We start from the raw sequence: 14808 nt of genomic DNA, 5'->3' as shown, positions 1-14808 counted from the left end.
AACCGACCACCGTGGAGGACTGCCTTTATCTAGTCGTCAAAAGGGAAAGAGCCACGGGGAAGCATGGCGGTAGAAGAGGAAGGTCTTCGGGTTTTCCAGAGCGTTAAAATAAAAATCGGTAAGAAAAAATCCCTACCCCCAGTCTGAGCGCCTCAATGGATGTCTCCATATTAACTGGCCAAGCAGGCAGGCAGTGCGGGCTGGAGACCGGAGGGGTAACAGATCCGTCTTGTTCCTGCTGATATTGTGATTCATATCACACGCTTTCCCCTCAGCGCACAGACTGGAAACCGCAAATTGTAAAACTGAAAATGTAAAAGGGAAGAATTTGAGAGATTCAAAGCCTTGTGGGAATTTGGCAGCTGGCATTAGAAACCAGTGTTAGAGGTCTGCATATGGAGACTTGAACTGATCTGAACACGCTGGATGATATTTAGCAGGCTGTGCGACATAAAGGCTCCACAGCTGCACATATCCAGATGCTTTTTCTGTACACTTCAGATCAAATAAACCTTTATTGCACCTTAACTGCAGCCACACATTGGTGTTATTGCAATCCCCCTTCTCTCTCCGCCCCCCCTCAGCAAAAACAGCTTTTTGCTTAACTGTTTAGCGATTGATTGTTAGCCCAGGTTTCTATATTTAGATATCTAGCTGGTCTCCAGTGGGTACCCCGGGTTTATAGGAGACATGTGGTGCATGCATATCTTGTGAATGGAGCCATGAGGAGGCTGAGTATAGTGTGCAATGGAGGATTTAGTGGAGAGGACGGTGTTTTTATGCAATTCTGAAATTGGCATGCCTGTACAAGAAGTTCATTTTCCTGATACTGAGTAAAAGTGTAGTAATTAAATGATGAAAAGTGTTCCTAACACATGTATCTAGTGGATTACAATAATAATAATAATAATAATAATAATAATGAGAATACTATGAGGAAGAAATCATAGAATTATTAAAACATTAGAAAAAAATTAAGTCGCCAAAAGCTTACTTTTAAGCTACACAGACACTCTTGCCACAATATTAAAGTTAGGGTTTCAACTAATGATTAATCTGAAGGTCATTTTCTTGATTAGTCGATTCATGTGGTTTTCAAAATGTCATAAACAAGTGAGCAGTACCCAGCATAAGTGCCCAGAGCCCGTCCTCAAATAGTTTGCAACCGTTTAATTGATCCATTTTCAATCGACTAATCAATTATTCGACTGATTGTTGAAACATTGTAGTGTTTATTCTGTTAGGGGAAGTCTAAAATGCTGCAGTCTGACCTGTTTGATGTCATGTTTTTTTCCCTTTTTAATATCAAAACATTCAAAGCAAACAAATCATTTTCTCTGTGTGCCCCAACCGTTATCTCGGGTCAATGTGGGACGTTTGGGATCGTCTCCTTTCGTTTTCACTGACATCTGGCACCCGGTTCATCCTGGCTGTGCTGTCTGGTTTGTTTTGACTCCAAACATGCGACAGAAGGGATGAGCAGAGGAAAAAAATGACAACAAACACACATACAAGCTGTGGGGCTGTGTGATGATGCCAGCCAGCAGTAGACAAAACACTCCCGTGGCCCCTTTTTTCAGTTGAGCTGATGCACAAAGTTAGGCTGTGTTTTTAAGCTCCTTACCTGCTGTTAAAATTGGCTGCAGCGTCAGAGGAAACAGCTGGAGAGAGAACCACCCTGACTTTTTCAACTAATCCTGCCCCAGTGAGGTAATATGCTCAGACCTGTAATTCCAGGGAGAGTTGTAATGTTAAATCACAAAGGCCTCGTCAGATTGCTGCACTTTCTGAATGAATGTTCAGTCAGCCAGCAGCGTTGAGTTCCTGTGAATGAAAACTGAATGAGTGGACGACCTCTTGCCATCACAAACGCCTGCTTACTAATCACGCCAGCAAAATGCAGTGGTGGAGGAAGTACTAACAATACCGCACTGTGAAGTACTCTGTTATGAGTAAAAGTACAGAAGTATTGTGACCAAAATGTACTGAAAGTATCAAAGTGCTCAATACAGAAAAATGCCCCCCGTGAGTGTTAGATACTATAATATTTCATATTACTGGATTATTACTAATGCATTATGTAAGTAGCTTTTTATTGTTGTAGTTGGTTGTGGTGGATCAATGGTGGTTTACTCATTTTGGATGTAAAATCTAATTTTGTATAAGAATTAGTCAGAAAAATAATCGGCAACTATTTTTATAATTGATGAATTTGATGAATGAATTGTTTACGTCATTCTTCAAGCAATAATGCAATAATGCCAAACACTGCTGTTATCAGCCTTCAGACATTTTTCACTATTTTCTAACATTTTATAGATTAATCGAGAAAATAATCTACAGATTAATCAATAATGAAAATAGTCGTTAGTTGCAACCATGGTAACAAGTAACTTACAGCTGTCAAACAAACGTAGTGGAGTAAAAAGTACCTTCTGAAATGTAGTGGCATAAAATGGAAATACTTAAGGAAAGTACAAGTAGCTGAAATTTGTACTTAAGTACAGTACTTGTGTAAATGTACTTACCCAGAAAAAACTGTTTATTGCTTTATCAGTATGTCAGGACTTGTTATTTACAGTTTAGTGACGTTCATGAAGAACATTTACGTTATGGACTCTTGAGTTTCCTCAGTCCTTGTTCTTCCTTGATGTAAAACACAGTGACGACAGAAGAGTTTACACTGTCCAGTTACCTAGCAGCAGTCACACTCAATGTCAGTCGGATCCCCACGGAGCTCTACTCCTGGTAATGTCTGTAACGCTTGCATCACATTGTTTTCATCAAAGTCTTGTCCTTTGGCATGGGACTGTGGTTGGATGATGACTCAGAGCTGAAAACCTGCCACATATTTGTAGAAGAGAGAGAGAGAGGACTTATTATTGTTACGGTGATGACTCTTCTCAGTTTCCTGGAGGAACACATGAATTTTGGAAACCAAACGGGGCTACTGGGCCCGAGTCCGTACTGTCTGGGGAACACAGGAAACAGGAAACTACCCCCAATTCACTTCCTGATTGGCTGGAATAGACTACAAAAGAATTGTGTTTTTTCCTGCATGGCAACAAGCTAATGCAAAGCAGATGTAGTGAGACACTGAGCGAGGGACAGAGGTGGCGTCTCACATACAGGAGCAGGCTGTGCTTCATCTGTCAGCGACTTGGTTTCATTCAGCGCTCAGAGAGACGGGAATGCTCAGTGGCGCAGCTGGAGTTGGGACTTTGCTCTAATTAACAACAACATATGTGCATTCGACTTTTCTGTCACTGCTAGAAACATAGTTTGACAAACTCGGGCGGATTCAAAACACTGGAAAACCATATCTTGGCGCAAATTGCTGTATACCCCTTCAAAGAAATGCGTAAAAATAAATAACATCTTAAACCCACCTGCCAGTAGGTCAGTGATTATAAACTCTCTCCGTGCAGCCAAACTTATAGAACATATAGACTGGATGAAAAGTGGGAAGAAGCTGATACATAATATATATGGTATGATTCTCTCATACAACCTTAAACCCGCAATAATAGATGTTTTTGTAAGCTTTAAACTCAACTTATAGGTATATTATCACCTTTTAAGTTGAACTTGTTGGCATGCAGTTGCTTATTTACACCTCCAGCAGATCCGCAGCATCATTAACATTCATTTGGAGTCATGTTTCTGGCCACCTGATAAATGTTTGTCCAATATTCACTCTCTTTTAGCTCTGTTTTTGGCGTCCACCAACTCCTCAAAAAGATATCTGTCTCTTTAGCAGCTAAATGCTCCACTATGTTCACCAGCTGGTTGCTACTTTGTCTGAGCGCTTTTTGGTGCTAGGTGGGTAGCATACAGTGGAGTTATATACATATACATTTATACATATAAACAGCTGCAATGATGCTGATGAGTGCATGAAACCAAAACAATTGGCTTAAAGTTGCCAAAAAAAACTCCGCTATGAGAGAACTCTGTTACATCACACAGTCATTTTGATCTATTGTTAATATAAGAATGTTGATTACAGCAGATTAAAGCTATTTGTAGGGAAATAAAAGGGGTAACTGGACATTCAGGAGTTAAAGGAAGGAACACTAATTACATATTGTGTAGAAGAGGCAAAGTGTTGGGGGGCAAAGAAACGGGAGTGGGCGGCTGAATTCAGGCATCTCAGGCTGGATGACTCGAGCCGGGTGAGCCTGGGAGGGAAAAGCTGGTTTGTAGTGACAGAAGCCCCCCCTCCTTCCCTTGACAGCTGGCTAACAGAGGTTCCCAAACTTCCTCCTGTCCAGACTGAATAGGAGACCATGGAGTGACGGGGAGAGGGAGGGGAGGAATGTTTTAGAAACGCTCTGTCTGTGTGGAGGACTCCCGCGCTCATTTAGGTGAAGGGTTCAGGTCCTGTTTAGTTTGTTAAGAAAAATAACAAGCTTATGATGACATTATGTTCATAAAAAGATGTTTGTGTAGGGGGGAAATAGCCTGCATACCACGCCTTACATACAGGCTTTATATACCGCCATACATGTATGGCATTTTGTCCTCGAAGGCCGGCTCTCTGGGAAGTAGTTTGCTGTAAACATGTGTGTTGACTGTTTAGACGCAGGTCGTGTTTCGGTCCAGGCAGCTTTAGGCTGGTGGAATAATCCGGGTTGGGTACAGCAGCTCTCCCCACACTCCTCCATGAGAACACAGTACTAGGAATAGTGGGGAAGTATCTCCGCAGGCCCAGCATGCAGGGTCGGCAGGGGTAAATAAAGGGCCGGAGAGCTCCTTCAGGATGTCCTTCAGATGCCCCGTGGGAGAAGTTGACTCGACTGACCTCTACCTGCTGACAATGACACGAGCGTGAAAACATTCACCATGCTGTACAGTAGAGAGAGAAACTCGAGTGTCAAAAAGTGTCAGGTGCAGTTACCATATCGTGTCTATGTTGTGAAGAAGCTTCAACAGAAAGTGGCTTAAAAAAAAAGAAAAACGAAAAAATGCTGTAGCAAATGGCTCCGCACACATTGATTAAATCAGGTTTTGCAACGGTGTTGCTCTCCTCTGGCAACACAAGCAATGTCAGCTTGCCACACACAGGGCCTTACACCCAGCTCACTCTCCCTTTCCTGTGCTTGCAAAAGATATCGTATCTTCTCACCACTGTATATGCCAAGCCTGTTTGTGAGTGCATGTGTGTGTGGGGGAGGGTTGTCCTCGTTTTACATCTTTAATTGTTTTTTTAGTAAGTAAGAAAACAGTAGAGTCCCCTGAGAATTATGTAAATGGATAAGAATCTGGAGTGTTAAACCATGTCTTCTCCTTGTACTTCACTACCCTCCACCATGACACCACACTGCTATGAAAGATTGCACTCACATCCTGAATGAACATACCGGGCTTCTGACCCTGATTTCTAACATGCGAGCAGATTTTAAAGATGTTTTCCCTACACAGTGTAGCTTCACTGCGTACGCCCGTGTGTGTGTGTGTGCGTGTTTGTGGTTGTGTATTTTTGTTTTACTCAAGTTTTCCATTGAGACTAACGAATCTGTTTGAACATTAGCTCCAGGCAGCGCCAGATAGAGAGAGAGTTTGATCAGTAACTGAACACTGGTTTATGACAGAGACTGTGGTGTGCAGCACAGCCACAGTCTTTAACTGTAAACTCCCTTTTTTTCCCACTATGTTCCTCCTCATGCTGCTCCAACAACTGTTGTGGTTTGCATTTAAAAGGTTGGTACAGTCAGCAGTAGATAGATGCTGCTGCTGTGACCAGCTAAAACACCAAACCAGCTGTTAAATAAGGGAAAGCACAAGTATTGACTCTGACCGGTGTAACAAATACATTTTGTGCTGACTTCATTTGTTCAAATCCAGAGATTGTAGTCAAGATCCCAAGCGTTAAGATTAAGATGTTAAATACATCAAGCTAAATTTAGGACATACGTTTCTACATGATGCGCACATAATTAGTACCATTTAATGTAAAGAATATGTGTTGGTCAGTATCAGAGACCTAAATGTAGCTTCAATTTAGTATGAAATGACCAGATGCGATGTGTACTATATGTGTGACATATATCATGTTGTCAAACAGGGTGGGATCTTTTTTTATCTCACCTTTAAGCTACTTAAAGTGACACTCCACCCAAACACTGTATCAAACATTCAGCCCATGTAGGCTTGAAAGTGAAGAAGTGGATTATGCTGCGGCGGTGGTTTGATACTGTAAAGATACAAGTGGAGCGGAAATTTACGGGTGAAACCAGAGTTTTAGAGGTTGACAGGTTGTCAGTGATAGTGGGTTTCAAGATGAGCCAGAGAGGGTTCAAAGTGGTGAATGTGGCTACCAGGTAACGGTCTAATACTCATTTCAGTGGTGTCGCGTTTATTCCCTGAGTTGAGCCTCGTGACGAGTGCTCACCTTGGATTATTGCAGTTAATGTACAAATACAAACATGTGCTTCCATCTGCACGTTTTAGACACATAAAGAGAGAGCTTTACATAGTCTGACAAAAAGTGTTGTTGTCATTTGGAGTTATCTGGGTTTGGTCGTCAGATTTCAACGGAAAGCTTGTGTTACGAACTGGGGCTGTGGAGCAGTGAGGTATTAAGAGAACTCGATACAAGATGGCACCCCATTCATGTCAATCAAAGTTACTCAGGGGGCGCATATGTTGAGGATATTTTTCAGGCCGTTTTTTCTGGGTGTTTTACAGCGGGTTTTTTAACTGTGTCCATAAGAAAAGGTCTTCTTCCACAGTCAGTTCAGTCCGCTTTGCCAGAATCGCCTCACAGCCCAGCACTGATTTGGGTCTGAGTTTGAAAGGCGTGGGTGTTTACTAGGCAGTGGAGGCCTAACAATAGACACTGTTGAGTTACATTGAGTTGGGAGCCCATAGTACGGACTAAATGAACGAACCATTCTTGTTTTTCTCACAAGTGCCCCAACTTTATGAAAGTGCAAAACTAAATGGCAGGAGAAACCTTTTTGAGACTTGACTTTGGGATCAGTAACAGTAATCAAGACGAAAATAAATGTGAGTAACAGCCTCAACGATAAAGGAATATTTTACTGTGGATTCAAAGCCACTGCAGTCAACATCCACTGAGCAGGCGTCTGTGTTTGTAATGTTTTTATGTTTAGTCACGGTCAGAAAGACACTAATGACTTACAGTTTTGTTTCGGTTCTTGTTTTGATTCTCTACATAAGAGCATCAAAGGAACCGAGTATTGACTGTGGGATAATAAATTGTGCTCTTACAATTCTCAGTCCTTCTTTCCATTCTCACGTTGTCTCTCTCTGTCTTACACACTCACACTCACACTCAGGGGTAACTGGGTTGTTCACTGCTTTTAAACTACATCTTGGATCCAGTTGAAATTCCTTTCTCCTCATCTCATTTCCTGTTGTAGCTTTCTCCAAAGCTAACTGCTCTCCAGTTTTCTATCTGACTGACTTCTCTCTCTCTCTCTGCACTCTTCCTCCTCTCTCACCCTTGATTGAGTACACTGCTTGTATTTTTCTCAGTAACACCCCCCCCCCTTCCTTTTCTTAAAGCCTGTGTTTCCCAGGCCTGCTAGTTGAGCACATAACCACTGAAAGCATTCACGCCTGTGTATCCTCGAATGTGTTCATGTCAGAGAAGATTAGAATAACGAGTGGAGCGGTGCCTCTGTTACTGTACGCACGAGTTTGGTCGACTGGAACTAGTCGGCAGAGGAGGAAGAGGAACAAAGCTGCACATTCACTGCGTCCATTAGGTTGCCTCAATCACTTGTGCTTCCTCATTTCTTCTATCTTTTGCCTCCTTCTCGTCACTTTCCTCTGCAGGAATGAGGTGGGGAGTCGACCCTTTTTGATGTCTCGATCCGCTCCTGTTCGCTCTCGCCCTCTTTGGGGTGTTCCTGTCATCATTATTTCTCTGCAGTTCTGCTCAATGCCCCCGTGATTTGCGTGCACGCCACTCCGCATTCGCGCACACGTGCCAAGAGTGTGTCTTTTTCACTGTGTTTTGCTCAGATACTAGGGCAAGATATTCTCCAAGGGCAGCGGCCGTGGTGCTTGATGAAAAGAGAAAGCTGCTGTTGTTGTTGTTGTTTTAAAATGTTCTGCTTACTTTGAATCTTGAGGAGAGAAAATGCACCCCTCTGGAGAAAGTGAAAGGTGAAAGAGAGAGAGATGAAGAAAGGGGAAGCAACCAGAAATAGAGGAAAGTGAAATCAGGTTGAAGCTAATTTTGAAAAAAAGGAAACCGAAAGCGACCATGCAAGACAACAAAAAAAAAAGGGGGGGGGGGGGGTTCAGACAAAAAGGGAAAGAGAAAACGGCAGCACATGGACCAGGATAAAAAGAAAGTAAGAGAGAATGATGGGCAGCCTGAGAGAGAGGATTACACTCTGGTTTTATAATAAAGTCTTTAATCTAACGTGTTGAGTGGCAGGTTATTGGAGAGGCTTATCCTTTCTTTTGTAACAGACTCACTCTCCATCAAACATAAACACTCAAATATACAAAACCAAAACTTGTATACTAAACCCTCACTGTTGTAGTAAAACACTCCCGAGGCTGCTGCTTATCAACTCATCCAGAAAGACAAGACGACTGTCCAGCACTTCCTTCTCCCCTAAACAGGAAGCTGCAAGATGTCACCCTGTATCTGTGGTAATGACTGGGCTGATGCGGCTGGAGGGACATTCCTTAAAACTACAGATTGCAAATGTTATATTACTGATAACCATTTTCTAAGCATCCTCAAGCATTCGCATTAATGCGTGTTTCCGTCCACTACTGTTATGCGAATATTAGAAGTTGAACACATCGAGATAAACAGCTCCTGGCGCTAATTTTCCAGTTGGGTGCCGTTTAACCATTGCATAAGAAGGAAGTGCGTAATTTAATGTAGCGCCAGTCAAACCTCAAAGAGTGGTGGAAATATAGCATTTATATTTGTTTCATGTATACATTTTTTTGTGACTTATCGATCAACGAATACGTCGATACCGGTCAGCCAATAATGTTGATTCTTTCTATATATTGGTTGGTCTGTAATTCTCACGTGTTGAGGCTTCACTTCTGCACCACGCAGAAACCTTTTCACCAGCTTTACTACACATCAATTAATCTCAAGCTAGTTTCAAGTCTCTGCAAGTTGATTTTCATGCCGTATTGGCATGAGTTGAAACCTCTGCTGGAAAAATGCACTCATCAAGAAGGTTTGGAGAAAGGACAGCAGTAATTTAAAAAGAATAAAACATGATGTGTATGTGATGTACGTAGGTTAAAACATGAAGATACACTTTATACGAATTGTGTGTTCGTATCCTTTTTTTGTAGATGTTTTCCGCTCTCCAGTAGCTCCTGTTTTGGCACAGAGATGTGTTTTTACGTTGCAAGTTGAGTCATTAAACACACACACGCACACACACACACACACACACCCAGAGCTGTGGTAATCCCATGATGTTTTGGTTACTAGGATGACCCGGATGGTGCAATCCAATCAAGGGAATTTACAGGTCATGATTGGGGGGTTGGGGGGTTGGGGGGGGGGGGGGGGGGCACAGGGTGAATGAGGGGGATTACAGGAGGGAGATAAAATAAATGTGGGAGAATAAATGGGAGAGAGGAGATCTAATAACAGCGGGAAGTCAAGGGATAAAGACAGAGATAAGAGAGACTTACGTCATCACTCTGCTCTCACACGTAAACACAGACAGACTTTGATTCTGTAACAACAAACTGAAACAGCGGAGTGTGTGTCATGTCTGACAGCTCAGGTGTCTTTTTAATTTGTGAACGAATGTTGCTATTGTGAATTGTTGTGTAATGATCCACACACCGTATGAATCAGCCTCCATGAAGCCGTCATAACACTGTGTTGTATTACAAACCCCACAGAGGGCACTTAAACACCTCTGTTTGTCTCAGCATGGTTTTATGTTTACCCTCTGTGTAGAGTTATGGACCAGAGGTAGAGGTGTACGTTCTCTTTCATAACTGACTTGTCACTGTGATTGCAGATTGAAATGATGCGTTTTAAGAATGAGAAAGGAGCCAGGGTTTGAACTCTCTCTAGCTCTCTCTTTTTTCATTCTTGACACAACTGTTGAAAATCTTAAAAATCATATCACAAATATGTAGTTTAATTTTTAAAAGCAGCTAAGTAATTTCATAAAACAGCTGGGCACTGTAATGTCTAGCAATTGTTACTCAAACACAAGTAAATAGTGCATTTGTTTTGGGCTATTTTCACTCGCTGATTAATACACATTTGGAGCTCTAGTGAGTATTTACGTCAGCAGGATAGTGTGTGTCGGATTGACTAAAATAAACTACACTACCCATGTTTATTTGTGCAATTGGTATGGTATTTGTTGACAATACAAAAATACAGAATATCAACAGACATGTCCTTTAAATAGTGACATTTCAGTGCAGGACTTTTGCTGAACTGCTTGGTCTCAGTGTGTAAATAAATTGCAGTTTTTATCCAAACAGTGTGATCACATGTTAGTGAGTGCTTCATGCCAAATCTGATTACTCACCTCCTCCCAGTGATGGCACATGATGATACGTTTTCATTGTTGCAACACCAACTCTTTTTTTCTAAAGTATTAAACTGGTTGTGTGATAAGACACACAAATCCTAAACGTAAATTGTCGATGAGGTGGACGGTGTCTCTCATCGCCGAGTCCCGAGTAGACAGTGCACATTGACTGAAAAGTCTAATGGGACCGCTGCATTCATGTGCAGATATATTGATAGGAAAACTGACTTCCTTTATCTGAAGGGAGCTGTCTGTTTTCCTGTTTTACAATCAGTTATCCAGTGTCAAATGTCAACTCTCTACCCTTCCCCCCTCCAGGGAAACACTGCAGTGCGTATAACAGCATTGTTTGTTCTGCCTTAAAGTAGCAACAGAAACCTTTTTATTTGAAGAGACTGTATAAATGATGATCAGCTGCTTTTGAAAGTTTATTGTTTAAGTTAGCACCCCTAACCAAAGGAATAAAGTGGGGTTTTCCTGAATTTTCTCTGATTTTTTTTCTCTTTTTCTTGTGAAACACTGGACACTTTACCTCCTCACGCCTCTAAAAGTCCGTAAAATGAAACAATTTAAGAAGGAAAAATTGTATTTTTAACACAAGCCAAATATTTTGGGAACCACAGTTGTAGAGGATCAACTTTAAAAGAGAAAGAGTCATTGTGAAGAAGTTACTCTTTCTAAGCCAGAAATAACAGTGCGAGATTTGCTACAGCTCAGCTTGTCGGCTGAATGGTAGCGTCAGATTCCCATGCACATAATGGAGCGTTATTGTAACAAACAGCGACAATGTTGGACTAACACACGTGTAACTATAGACCACAGAGTCCTGTGGGTCCCCGGGGCCAAGAGAAACAGAATAAGGAGCAGGGAACTAACTAATATGGATCCACAGGCTTCATAAAGGGGAATATATTGCTCCTGAGGGACTGGAGCACCACCTGTGTGCGTTTGTGTGTTGTGTCTCGGTGGGTGGTTGGACCACATTCTTGTGAAAGGGAGTGCTATCTGTCACACATGTTTGATGAACAGATTGAGCTTTGGCGGGATTCAAGACATGTCCCACGCAGATTCTTTCATTCACAGATCTGTACGCACACACACACACACACACACACACACAACACACACAGTTTTCACATGTTGTTTTTAATGTTTAATTGTGATTTGTGTGTCTGTCTCTGAGAGCAAGCTTAATATTTGTGCGTCCAGTGTAAAAGTAGTCACCCTGGCAGAGCTAAGCTCATTATACGTGCTGTCAGATTATTCTAAGCTAAAACAGGTGTGAACTTACATAATGCTATTTTCTTTCAAACTGTGCGTGCTTGTGGTGTTCTTAAATAAGTAATCACTTGTGAGTGAACACATTGCTGTTGCTTACAACAGCGTTCCTTAATAATAGCTGCTCACTCTCTCCTTCCTGCTTGTTCTCCTCCCTTTTCTTTTTGCAGGAGAAGCAAAAAACATCCCTCCGTACCCGGGGCCAAACAGGATGAGGGACTGCTACTGCACTGTCAACCTGGACCAAGAAGAGGTCTTCAGGACCAAGATCATCGAGAAGTCACTTTGGTACGTTGAGGGGCCCCTCCACCCGTTTTCTACGTCTGTCTTTTTGTTTCTCACTTTGTCACAGGTCAAACTCCCCACCTTTTGAAGCTGGTGTTAAATGCACAGTTTTATGTTACTGATCATATGATCTCCATGTTCCCAGTTTATGTCATGTCTTCACTGGCTCCTATCTAATAAAGGCCAAAATAAAATACTGATATGAAGCATTTCAATACCAGAACATCTTTATGATTAGCCTGATATTGATTTGAACTATATCACTGCGCCATACTCCAGGTACTGATTTACAACACCATTTTCAACACCTCAGATTACTGTAACGGCCTGTCTTACATCAGGTTAATGATAACGGCTCGTCTCATTGGTTGACGGATAAACTTACTCTCAGTTCTCTCTTTTATTTCATGGTTTAATTTCAGCGAGCACTGAGCAGTTCCAGTAGACTCATACATTATACACAAATATGTCTTGGAAATGCCAAATGTTCTCTATACTAGCTTGGGCTTTCATGAAAATATACTTGATATATGCACATTTCTTGAAATCTTTTGGCCACAGAAGGGCTCTGTATCAAGGTGCGTCATCACAAACTCAGCAGACTTCTGTATAAATAGTGGAAATATCACAAATATCAAGCCAACCCTAAGAGAAAATATTAAGATTAGATGAGAGACATACTGTTTTCACTTTTAGGAATTTAACATAAAAAATATATCACCTTTTTTCACTCAGATGCTGTATATTGTGTCACAGTGTTACTTAAAGATTATTGATGGCTGAATAGATTGTGATTCCCTTCCACTTTCATTACACACCGACTAGAGATGGACAAGCGAGATCCTTTGTGCACACACATTGTGACAAAATTGAATTACATTTATTTAAGGATCCTGTATTTGTCGGATTGTGTAGAAATGCAGTCATGCCTCTGCCTGCCTATCTATCCGCCCATCTCTCTCTTTGTCTTAATGTCTAATGAGTAACAGAGGAAGTCAGTCCCTGAGGACTCACGAGATTCTCATTGCCATGATTTCTATGGTCGACATTTAGGTACATTTAGTGTGCTCAGTTGATGTACCTTCCTGCTAGTGGTCACAAACAGGCCAATTGTTGTAGGCGAACAAGCTGTACCACATGATTCCTGTGGTCTTTAATTTATATCTAATGTGATGAATCGACAAAATCAATCAAAAGATCAATCAAAGAGGGTTGACCCAAAATCAACCCTCTTTGGGAAAGAATGATGAAAGAATTTTTTCTGTGATGTTTGCATGAAGTTGCAAGAAGACTTACAGCCTGTTAGCTTCGCCAATCAAGAGTATGCCTGGTGAGACAACACTGAAAAATATTTCAGAGGCAGGAATAGTTTACTGATTAACCAATCAATCATTCAGTCAGTTAACACTTTAACTAGCTGGGTGGACAGAGCATCTCTTTACTATCCAGAGATGTAGATGATAGACAGACAATAACTGCGCTTCAGTGAAACATCTTCAAAATATAACAGTCGACAATGCAGATCATATTTTCTAAAACAAAATTCCACATATAGCACTGTCGCACGGGAGGTGGAGCAGGTTGGGGGTTTGACACTGAACCATAAGTTGTGACCAGCACCTTGCATGGCAGCTCGGTCGCCATCTGTGTGTGAATATGTGTGTGAATGAGACCTGATCTGTAAAGCGCTATTACATGCCTTTTATGACATTATCACATTAAATTCCTTAATATTAAAATAACTTTAGACGAAATTCCAAATTAAAATATGATTGATTGAAAATATGATCAACAAATGACTTCACAGCCTCTTGGTTCCATGACTGCCTGCTTTTAAATACACGATGCCCCGTGCTCATTAAGCGCTGCGGGGAGAAGCGGTTTGACCTCAATCTACAACAGCATGTTCCATTAAAGATTGTAAAGACCTGTAAAGCAAATTTGAACAGAAGCGAAAAAGAACTTTATCTTGTAATTATGAGTTTTCTCGTAATGATGAGATACGGAGGTCATAATTATGAGATAAGGTCTCCGTAGATTTGTGATTTCTGGTTATATCACTTGACATTTCAGATGTGTATACTGCTGTAATCTCTTGGCACAGAACTTGTTACAGAAATGTGACTTTTATAGCGTTTTGTTTTTCATTTTAGACATTCAGTTTTTGCTACAACCCACCACTTAATTTCTACAGGAGATTTTGAATAATAAACTACTAAATACTAAATACAAACTACATTTGCATTTGTGGTAAAATGCACTGTGTCAGACAAGAGAAGTCTCTCTAATCACAGTTTGCCTTGTGTCTCCTCTCACCTCCAGTCCGTTCTATGGGGAGGACTTCTACTGCGAGATCCCACGCAGCTTCAGACACCTCTCCTTCTACATCTTCGACAGGGACGTCTTCAGGAGGGACTTCAGTATCGGTGAGTAAACAGCTGCCCCGTCTGTTGTAAGCTCCCCTGTTGTATTGAATGAATGAAGACTTGACTCATGGTGAGGAGTAAAAAGCCTCTTGTTAGTAGTAAAGTAATTTAGTATTTCCACAGCAACTAAACAACGTGTCTGCTAAGTAATAACAATATTAAAATAATATTAAAACAATTATCATTTATATTTAATATTTGTTTATAAGTTAAGTTTAAGTTTTAAACGATATACATATTTTTGTAATACTGTATCTTAGAATATTTAACAATTTCAATATCTAAATGAGGAGTGG

General features: G+C 41.2%; 1 protein-coding gene across 3 annotated transcripts in view; it reads left to right on the top strand.

The window, feature by feature from the left end:
• The window catches only part of rasa3 (RAS p21 protein activator 3), a 34606-nt gene continuing 19798 nt past the window's right edge, over positions 1 to 14808 (top strand). For all 3 annotated transcript variants that reach the window (XM_070927104.1, XM_070926948.1, XM_070927026.1), the window contains exons 1-3: positions 1 to 118; positions 11972 to 12089; positions 14409 to 14512. In XM_070927104.1, the coding sequence (XP_070783205.1) occupies positions 64 to 118; positions 11972 to 12089; positions 14409 to 14512 (277 nt within the window). In that variant the 5' untranslated portion in view covers positions 1 to 63. The remainder of the gene's footprint in view (positions 119 to 11971; positions 12090 to 14408; positions 14513 to 14808) is intronic.

The sequence above is a fragment of the Enoplosus armatus genome, chromosome 1 (assembly GCF_043641665.1).
Source record: "Enoplosus armatus isolate fEnoArm2 chromosome 1, fEnoArm2.hap1, whole genome shotgun sequence".
Lineage (NCBI taxonomy): Eukaryota > Metazoa > Chordata > Actinopteri > Centrarchiformes > Enoplosidae > Enoplosus > Enoplosus armatus.
The sequence above is the reverse complement of the archived record's forward strand: the minus strand, read 5'-3'. Positions and strand labels throughout refer to the sequence as shown.